The sequence below is a fragment of the Nomascus leucogenys genome, chromosome 8 (genome assembly GCF_006542625.1).
Source record: "Nomascus leucogenys isolate Asia chromosome 8, Asia_NLE_v1, whole genome shotgun sequence".
Lineage (NCBI taxonomy): Eukaryota > Metazoa > Chordata > Mammalia > Primates > Hylobatidae > Nomascus > Nomascus leucogenys.
The window spans coordinates 2595108-2605216 of record NC_044388.1 but is presented as its reverse complement, the minus strand read 5'-3'; the positions used below and the strand labels follow the sequence as shown (position 1 = coordinate 2605216).

Below are 10109 nucleotides of genomic sequence, written 5' to 3'. Positions count from 1 at the left end.
CCGCCGGGGGAGGAGAGGCTGCTAGGAGGCTCTCGGAGAGTCCCCGGGCTGCAGAGAAAGACGCCTCCCCTCTGCGGCTGAGGCCGAGTGAGCCGGAGGGGGCCGGCCGCTCGCCAGTGGTTCTCCGAGGGACGGGCGGGGAGACCCGCGGGGTGGGATCAGGGCGGCCGCCACCTCCCCGCCCCCGCCGAGGTCCCGAAGGGAGGGGAGCCCTCGGCGGGAGGCCTGTCCCTTTAAGGAGGCGGCGCTGGCTGGGTGTGCCCCGTCTCCATGGTTACCCCGGTGCAGGCGGCGGGCGCGGGAGGGAGGGAGGGAGGCTGCAGCTTCTCCCCGACAGACGGAGGGAGCTGCCGAGAGCCGGCGCCGAGCGGAGCCGAGCGGAAGCCCACCCGCAGCCGACACGCGAGCCGCTGCCGCGGCGGGAGGTGCTGAGAGCGCGGCGGCCGCGGGGCCTGGAGCCCGGGATTCGTGGGCGGCGAGGGCGCGAGGGGCCGCGCGCCATGCTCCGGGCCCCGACGGCGCGGACGCCCCCTCGCGCGCCCGCGTCCGGCGCGACCCCGGATCCCGGTCTGGGCATTGCCCCCCGACGGCTGCGCTAGGGAGCGCGGGGCCCGGCGGGGGGCGGCCGAGCTGGGCGCCCTCCCCCGGCGCGGAGTCCCCGCACCCCGGAGGGATGGGGCGGGCAGCCGCGGGCGCCTAAGATGCCGGCCATGCGGGGCCTCCTGGCGCCGCAGAACACCTTCCTGGACACCATCGCTACGCGCTTCGACGGCACGCGTGAGTCCGACCCTCGCCCACTTGCACCCGGGCCGCCGGACCCTCGCCAGGGCTCCCGCCTTCCCCGAACCCCCAGCAGCCCAGCTTGGCGCCCGCCTGTTCTCACCCTCTCCTCCCTACGCGCCCCTCTTGAGGCTGGGGCTATCGTCTCCTGCTAGGCGCTGTTTCCCCGAAGGTTTGGGGTCAACACTGCTTCAGGCGAGGCAACAGGGCCAGAAGTCCCTGGGTGTGGGTCCTGGGATGCTCTCTGTTAGCCGGGTCTCGAACCCGAACCTAGTCAGTCTGACCCATTCCACCCCTGCGTCTGGCGCTGTCGCAGCAACTACCCTCGGACTGGTGGGGTAAGGCGAGGCGGGTGAACAGTGCTCAGGGACAGCTGAGAGGGCTCAAAAACAGATTTAGAAAAGAGATTTGCAAACGGAGATAGAGTAGGCGGGACTCGGGAGAGCACGGTGTGTCCAAGCCCCGTGTCTCATAGCCTGAACCCCCTAGACTTGGGGAGGCCATCTAGCCCCAAGAAGATTGTTTGGGGACTCCCATCAGGACTGGGGAAGTTTGGAGAAGGCGCCCCGAGCTCTGGATCCCCGGTTCTGGGGGCTCTGAGCACAGGGGAAGTAATGAAAGCCCCTCCCTCCTCCTCTCCCTCACATCCCCCGTGGGGCTTCCCAGCTCTCTGCCTAGGTCCTCCTTGGTCTCCGGTTCCTGATAGGGGGTGGGAGCCCAGCACTGCGCTCTCCCCGCTCTGGGCTCCTCCATCTGCTTTGCCAGTGTGCCTGGCTCCTGCAGCCTGCTGATTCAGTGCCCCCCACTCCCCAATACATTCCTGGCTCCTGGCTCCCGTGCTCAGTCACCATTCTTACACCCCCATTCTTGATCACATTCACCAATTCCTGAGCCAGGTCAGGCAGCTAGGGCTAAAACACAGATAGCAGGATGTATGGTGGTCTGGGGTTGCCTCCCAGTCTAGGTGTGTCCCAGTGGGAGAAGCCAGACAGCCAACCTGGGTACCTGGCTAGTGGGTGAGCCTGGCAGAAGTAGAGGTGGGGCTGAGGCTGGCCCAGAGCTGGCAGTGCAGTCCTCATTAGGGATTCCCCAATCCCAGCCCTTACCCCACATTGCTCAGGACACCCTCCAGAGGGCACAGTGCCCGCACAGCGCTTCATTCACCGACCTCACTTCACACGTGCTGATCCTTGAATGTACTCACACCTGCTGCAGAGCACTGACAAACAGGTGACACACACTGATTGCCATTCATAAACAGCCCTGCTGTAACACACACAGGATTCTTGGGGTTTGGAAAACCCACTCTTTGGTTGCGGGCATTTGGGAAAGGAGGGGTGGTAGGCCTCCTGCCCCTTCACCCCACGCCTCCTCTGAGAGGTGCTCTCTTGCAGACAGTAACTTCGTGCTGGGCAACGCCCAGGTGGCGGGGCTCTTCCCCGTGGTCTACTGCTCTGATGGCTTCTGTGACCTCACGGGCTTCTCCCGGGCTGAGGTCATGCAGCGGGGCTGTGCCTGCTCCTTCCTTTATGGGCCAGACACCAGTGAGCTCGTCCGCCAACAGATCCGCAAGGCCCTGGACGAGCACAAGGAGTTCAAGGCTGAGCTGATCCTGTACCGGAAGAGTGGTGAGGGGCCACCTGGCCAGCCTGCCTCACCTTTGCAGTCTCACCCAGCCTGGCACCAGCCCCATCCACTGTCCCTCCTCCTTTCTGTTGCCATCTTCTCCATCTCCCCATCTCATCCCATCTTCCCATCCCCCCATCCAACCCCTCTTGCTCCATCCCACCTCTTGCCCCTGGCTCCCCATCTCTACCTGCCTCACCCTAGCCTCAGCCTGCATTCAGTTCCAACCTTGGGTTTCCCGCATCCAACAGAAAAACATCCGCATTTCGGCAGGGCAGATCTACCACACGACAGGTCTGACTGTCATGTTTGCTCTCCCTTGCCTCCTTCCCCCAATTCCATCAAGCCCTGCCCTCAGTGAAACTGGACTGCCAGCCCTTCCCCCAGGAAACCGCTAGATGCTGCCTATGTCCTGCCCGGGATGTCAGTGGAGCCAGGGCCTCTGTCACCTCAGGCAGTGCCGAGAATGGGAGGTGGGCTGAGTTTGTTTTTGTGCCCAGGGCTCCCGTTCTGGTGTCTCCTGGATGTGATACCCATAAAGAATGAGAAAGGGGAGGTGGCTCTCTTCCTAGTCTCTCACAAGGACATCAGCGAAACCAAGAACCGAGGGGGCCCCGACAGATGGAAGGAGACAGGTAGGTGCATGTAGGTGCTGTGGTTGGGGTGTTGGGTGCTGCAGGCCTGGGCGGGGCCTTGGCACCCAGTCTGAGTATGGGGGTCCCCCATGCCCCCTGCATTCATTTCACTCCCACTCGGGCTGCCTGAGAGGCCTGTGCTGCTCTCATCTCCACATTCCTCGGTATGGGAATATTTTTTCCAAATAGACAGATTGAGACAAAGTTGGAGTTTTTAAGTCAACTTTATTAAGAAACTGAAAGCAAACAAACCCCACTGTACCTGTGAAGCAGCTACTTTCTGACCAGTTAAGAAGGTTGAGCACAGACCCACCAGGCTCCTCTCAGCAAACCTGACTGGGGGTGGAGCTCTGGGCAAAGCCTGCTTTTAAGTGCTTCGAGTCTTTCCCCTCTTGTGTCCTCCAAGGCTGGGGCAGGCCTTTGGGCAGGTTACAAAGCTGTCAAGGCCTCTTTGCCATTCGGGGATGCTGGGGGTACTCTCCATTCCCACTCGCGTACTCCCAGTGCTGGGTCTGCCTCTCCATGATGTCAGCCTTCATTGTCACCCTCTGGTCCCTGCACTAGCTCCTGGGCTCCTGCTGTAAGTTCCCACACCTCTGCTGACGGCCTCCTGCTAGTTCTCCACCCTGGCCCTGTGAGGTACCTCCTCGCTTCCTGTCCCAGGCCTTTCCCCGTAGAGATCCTCTGGTCCAAACCTCCTCTTCCCGGAAGCAGACCCCAGAGGTGGTGTCCTAGGACTGCCCATTGCTGGGCTGGGCAAGTGAACCCAGGAAGTGAGGAATACCTGAGCCCCCAACTCTAAACAGTCTAAGTGGTCAATGAACCAGACCAGCCCATGGGCCAGCAACTGTGTCCTACACCTGACCCGGAGCTAGGGTGTGTGGGCACACACCCATCATCTTCATGGGCCCCTCTTCTTTTGCAGGTGGTGGCCGGCGCCGATATGGCCGGGCACGATCCAAAGGCTTCAATGCCAACCGGCGGCGGAGCCGGGCCGTGCTCTACCACCTGTCCGGGCACCTGCAGAAGCAGCCCAAGGGCAAGCACAAGCTCAATAAGGTAGGCTCAGCCCTGGGATGTGTGGGAGAGCGGAGGGGCAGACACAGGAGATGGGGAAGGGGAACCTGATCTACCACAGAAAGAATGGCCGAGGGGCCAACCCAGGCCTTGCCAGCACTTTGGGTGTCGGGACTGAAGGAGGGAAGATCACATGCCTGATCCATCAGAAGAAAGTCCTGGCCTGGGAGGCAGATGGGCCTTGGTTCAATCCTGGCTCCTCCCCCAAGCAGCTGTGTGGCCGCAGCTAAGTCACTTAACTTTCCTGATCTTCAGTTTTCTGATCTATGAAATGGAGATGCTAATGCCATCTCGAAGCAGATGTTGCTTTGATAATGCAGGGATAGAAAGGAGGTGGATGCGGGTCCCAGACTCTATCCAAACTCAGCCTGTGCCAATATTCTTTCCTCTCTGCCTGGACCTGCCCTGCCTCACTCAGGGGGTGTTTGGGGAGAAACCAAACTTGCCTGAGTACAAAGTAGCTGCCATCCGGAAGTCGCCCTTCATCCTGTTGCACTGTGGGGCACTGAGAGCCACCTGGGATGGCTTCATCCTGCTCGCCACGCTCTATGTGGCTGTCACCGTGCCCTACAGCGTGTGTGTGAGCACAGCACGGGAGCCCAGTGCTGCCCGCGGCCCGCCCAGCGTCTGTGACCTGGCCGTGGAGGTCCTCTTCATCCTCGGTGCGTGCACTCTGCCCCTCCCACCCCACCCTTTGCTGGCGCCCTGGGGCTTTGCTGGGGATAGTCCACGTGGCTTCCAGGGCCCTACAGTGCCCCCCTCGCTCTCTCTCATTTGTAACCTGTGAGCTTTGAAATCAGACCTAGGTTCCAAACATCTGCCACTTAGAAGTTATATGACCCTGAGCTGGTCAAAGCCTCTCTGAGCCTCCATAAAATAGATTCCCCCTTTGTGAAATAGGCAAAATGATGTCTACCTGTTACAGTTACTGTGAGAACTAAGTCAGATGATGTATGGAAAGGGCCGGGGACGGTGTCAACTGCTGAGAAGGTGAGCAGGTGTCCAGGCAGGAGTGGCTGCCCCCCAGCCCCAGTGCTGACTCCCACCTGGGTTCCCCGCAGACATTGTGCTGAATTTCCGTACCACATTCGTGTCCAAGTCGGGCCAGGTGGTGTTTGCCCCAAAGTCCATTTGCCTCCATTACGTCACCACCTGGTTCCTGCTGGATGTCATCGCGGCGCTGCCCTTTGACCTGCTACATGCCTTCAAGGTCAACGTGGTCAGTGTGGCTGGGCTGGCTGGGTGGGTGGGCTTGGCCGGGGGACAGGCAGGGCCAGCCCGCTGACCTCCCTCCTTCCCTCCCTCTCCGCATCTCAGTACTTCGGGGCCCACCTGCTGAAGACGGTGCGCCTGCTGCGCCTGCTGCGCCTGCTTCCGCGGCTGGACCGGTACTCGCAGTACAGTGCCGTGGTGCTGACACTGCTCATGGCTGTGTTCGCCCTGCTCGCGCACTGGGTCGCCTGCGTCTGGTTTTACATTGGCCAGCTGGAGATCGAGAGCAGCGAATCCGAGCTGCCTGAGATTGGTACTGGAGGCTCCCTCTGCATGTGGTGGGGAGGGAGTAGTCAGAGGAGTGTGAGTGCCAGTGTGAGCGCCAGTGTGGTGTCAGGGACCTGTGCAAGTCTGCACGTGTGCAAATCAGAGAAGAGGGTGTGCAGGTGTGAGTGTGACAGCCAACACCACGTGACAGGCCTGTTCTCCAGCAGCTGGGCCTTGTGGAGAAAGCCCAAGGAGTCCCAGTCGCCCATCCAGGTCTCCTGTGGCCAAATGTTGGTCACATTCCTTAAACCCTTGCCCCGTTGGGAAGGCCAAGCAGGGAGCCACTGCCCTCCAGGGTTTCTCTGACACCCGGCACTCCCCCTCCCCCCCGCATCCTCTCTGAAGCTTGTCCCCACGACCTTGGCTTCCAAGGCCCCTGCCTTTCTCTTGTCACCTCCAGTCCACATTTCTCCCCGCTGCATCTCTGCTCTCCCCTGGCCTAAAAAGCAGCCTTTCTGCGTCCCCAGCATCTTCACTCTCCTTCATGTCACCTCTTCTCCTTCCACAGCTCCTCCCTCTGCTCACCACCCACTCACATCTTAACTCCTGCTGGGAGGGCTTCCACCCCCAGCTCTGCACCCAAAATGTCACCTGGAAGGTCACAGTGACCTTCTGGGACCAAACCCTCATCCTCCTTGAAGTCCCTGTATCACCTGACCCTGCCAGCCATAGTTCCTCTCAGCTGTGGGTGATGCAGCCCTCAGCTGGCCTCCTCCCAGCTCCTCCAAGTTCCAGGGTCTCCAGACCTTTCCTCAGAGCTCTCCCCCTTCACCTTGCTTTCCCTCGGCCATGCCACTGACACCACTGAGTGAGCGTCTCAACATCCACCCTTTCTCTGGCCAAATCATCCCATTCCAGCTGTTTTTAACTCTCGATGCACCGCCTCAGGTCCAAAATCAAACCTGACCTCTTCCTCCCCAGCCCTCCAGCCCTCTGTCAGCTTCCAGGTAACTGACATTTAGCCGGGTTTCCAGGTGCAGGTGGCTTCTTTTTTTTTTTTTTTGAGACGGAGTCTCTGTCTCCCAGGCTGGAGTACAGTGGCGCGGTCTCGGCTCACTGCAAGCTCCGCCTCCCGGGTTCACGCCCTTCTCCTGCTTCAGCCTCCCAACTAGCTGGGACTACAGGCACCCGCCAGCACGCCGGCTAATTTTTTGTATTTTTAGTAGAGACGGGGTTTCACCGTGTTAGCCAGGATGGTCTCCATCTCCTGACCTTGTGATCCACCCGCCTCGGCCTCCCAAAGTGCTGGGATTACAGGCGTGAGCCACCGCGCCCGGCAGGTGGCCTCTTATGACTGTCTGCTCCTTGGCAGAGTCACCAGGTGTCCAGGTGTCCTTAGAAACCCGGTCTGATCAGTTCCCTGTGAATCCTCTCTCCCTCTGCAAGCTCACGGGAGGCCCGTGTGTGTTACAGAGGACCCATTTGAAATTCCCCCCAAGTGTTCTCGCTGCTGAGCAGGTAGAAACCAGGACACTCAGGGCAGTGACAGCTCCTTGGTGCCTGCTATTCCCAGAGGAAGCCTGTGGTGGCAGCTGCTCTGGGGTCAGACGGCCACATGGCAAACACAGTCAGAGGGCCACGAGATGGACAATGGTGAAACAAAGTCTGTCTCCACCACCCCCAAAAGTGGGCTGAGACACCAAATCCCCAGGTCCACTCCCGTCCCCTGAAATGGGACCCAGACACCCTTGGTCTTGTGTCCACGAGGCTCCTCTCTTCCAACCACCTCACAGGGGTTGCTGATCTGACATTAAGAACACCTCTGGCTCCCAAGAGTCTCCGAGCTCCACAGGGTGGGCAAGGGTGGGTCGACTCTTGCAGATACACATTATATTCTTTCACCCTTGACCCCTGAGTTCCAGGGTGGTTTCGTTCCATTGGAGCCGGTACTAGTCTACATTTAGAGACTTTACAAGTTCTTCACACCATCATCTCCTCTTTCTCCAGGGAATCTGCCCCCTAACCGGGTTGGCACCAAACCCAGACCTCTCCAAGTCCAGCCCTGGCAGGAGAGTTCCTTGTAGGGGAGGTGAGGCTGAGGTGGGTGGGTGGGCGGCTGGCCCAGTTCAGTCCGGTGGGTGGCTCCTTCTCCATGCTTCCTTGTCTAGGCTTCCTTTTCCACTGCCCATGATGTGGACAGAGTTCCTTCCCCAGGTTCCCACTAGCCCAGTGGAGGTGGGCTGGATTTTCACAAGACTGTGCTGAGTATTGAAGGAGAGAACTCAGGACACTCCTTGGTGTGCGAGCCCCCAGCCTCCGGGACAGCTTCTGCTGGCCTGACCCCGCCCACCTGGAGGCACAGTCCTGGCCCCAGCTTCAGGGGCTGCTGATGCCCCATGGCCAAGACTGAGAGATCAGAGGCCTCCCTGCCACCCTCCCCTGTGTCCTGCTGCTTCTCCCCACCTTCCCTATCCTAGGCATCTGGCTTTGGGTGGCTTCACCCTCAGAGGCCAACTAAACAGTGACTGTGAAGAGTTTTACGTACTCCGATATTTTTTTTTTTTTGGAGACAGCCTCACTCTGTCACCCGGACTGGAGTGCAACGGCGCAATCTTGGCTCACTGCAACCTCCGCCTCCCGTGTTCAAGCAATTCTTCTGCCTCAGTCTCCGGAGTAGCTGGGATTACAGGCATGTGCCACCACGCCTGGCTAATTTTTATATTTTTAGTAGAGATGGGGGTTTCACCATGTTGGTCAGGCTGGTCTCGAACTCCTGACCTTGTGATCTGCCCACCTCAGCCTCCCAAAGTGCTGGGATTACAGGCATGAGCCACCGCGCCCAACCATGTACTCCACTGCATCCTTATAGCATATCTCAGATGACGGGAAGGTGAGCCCCCACCTTGGTGCAGGTGTCAGTACATCCTCCTAAATTCCTTAGCCTGGAATGCAGTGCCCTCAGTGTTAACCCCACATTCTAGCCAAACTGAGCTGTTTGCCTGTACTTGTCTTAAAATATCAGTCTCCAGGTTTGGCTTGTGCCTGCCCCTCCACCAGGAATGACCCCCTCAGTTTCTTTGTATCAAAACCCTAACTACCCTTTGAAACCAAGCACAAATGTCCCTTCTTCCAGAAGCCTTCTAGCCCTAGCCCATGGCACTTGGTTCGAGCCCCCCTCCCTTCCTGTCGTGTGGCACCTCTGAGATGTAGTTCTGGCCCTATGTCACCTGCCCTTCGGAACTGGAGCCCTCAGGGAGCTCCTGTGGAGCCCCCAGCTCCTGGCACACAGTGTGTGAGGTTGCTGAATCAATGAGTGGGTGGATGACAAGTGTGTGGGGCCACAGGACCCATATGCCTAAAGTGTTGGGGAGATACTGGAGTAGGGGGTCTGTGCTGAGGTGGGAGGAGCAGGGCACAAGTGGAGAGGTGGGGTCCAACTGCATCCTGTGACCCCAAGCCACAGCCACACATACCCTCTGCCTCACCATTCTAGATCAGCCAATCTGTCCTCTCTCCCTTGCACCCCATGGCCTCCAGCTCTGCCAGGACTCTGTGGACCTTGGGATCCCCCACCCCAACACCCTAGAGCTCCTGCAACCCTCCAGCCAGGCTTAAGAGTGACTCCCAGCACACAGGCTTGGGAGAGACCTCAGTGCACAACCCTACTCCATGCCAAGGCCAGGGGGAGAACTTCGGGCTGAGGGGCAATCCAGCCACCGCTCCGTGGCCCAGTCTAGCCTGTGACTACGTGTGTGGTGTGTGTGTGTGTGTGTGTGTGTGTGCGCGCGCACCTGTGTGAATGTATTCACCTGTGTGCTCTTCTCCACGAAAGTGTGTCTCCACCCCCTGCCTGAGTGACAGCGTGCAGGCACCAGTGTACCTTTGTCCCTCTCCCAAGTGTGCACAGGCCTTTTCAGTGTGGGTGGCTGTGGCGAGGCGCCTGTGAGGGGCATACATGTGTCCTTGTCTTCTTGACTATATGGGGCACCCACATAGCCTAAACGGTGTGCACACATGTCCATGCCGGCGTGCTTGGGACCTGTGTGTGAGGCTGAGTGGTTTGTGTGGCTGTGGGGAGGGATGAGACTGAATGGGGAGGGGAGGGAGGGCCTTCTGGAGCTGATGGGCTCAGAGAAATGCAGGAAGAGGAGTCCCGTTGGACAGGTGGACGTGAGGGTGGAGGTGGCCTCACCATCCATCTTTTGGGGTTGAGGCTGGGGTTGAATGCAGTGAGCACCCCGGTCCTTTTGCTCACGCCAGCCAGGCCCTCCGACTGGGCCCGTTACCTGGGATGGGTGCCAGCCACGGCGGAAGGGGTGTGATTTCCCCTGTGTCATCCTCAGCGCCAATAGGAGCTGGCTGGGGAAATGGCAGGCTCTTCTGAGGGTTGAGGGGGTGGAGAGGGGTGTGCTAGGCTGGCAGTGAAGGGGCAAAGCAGCGGGAAGCCATGGGGCTGGGTCTGTGTCTGCGTGTCCCCACCCCCAGGGCCCGGCATCCTCGCCCACAGTCTTC

General features: G+C 59.7%; 1 protein-coding gene across 5 annotated transcripts in view; it reads left to right on the top strand.

Annotated features, from left to right (window-relative positions):
* The first annotated feature begins 319 nt into the window (after window positions 1-319).
* Window positions 320-10109, top strand: part of KCNH3 (potassium voltage-gated channel subfamily H member 3) — a 19204-nt gene continuing 9414 nt past the window's right edge. For 2 of the 5 annotated variants that reach the window (XM_030816627.1, XM_030816626.1), the window contains exons 1-7: window positions 320-777; window positions 2179-2408; window positions 2907-3041; window positions 3967-4100; window positions 4537-4780; window positions 5180-5337; window positions 5436-5643. In XM_030816627.1, the coding sequence (XP_030672487.1) occupies window positions 2279-2408; window positions 2907-3041; window positions 3967-4100; window positions 4537-4780; window positions 5180-5337; window positions 5436-5643 (1009 nt within the window). In that variant the 5' untranslated portion in view covers window positions 320-777; window positions 2179-2278. Of the gene's footprint in view, window positions 778-2174; window positions 2409-2906; window positions 3042-3966; window positions 4101-4536; window positions 4781-5179; window positions 5338-5435; window positions 5644-10109 lie in introns of all 5 variants that reach the window. The other 3 variants (XM_030816625.1, XM_030816624.1, XM_030816628.1) reach the window with 2 other exon arrangements.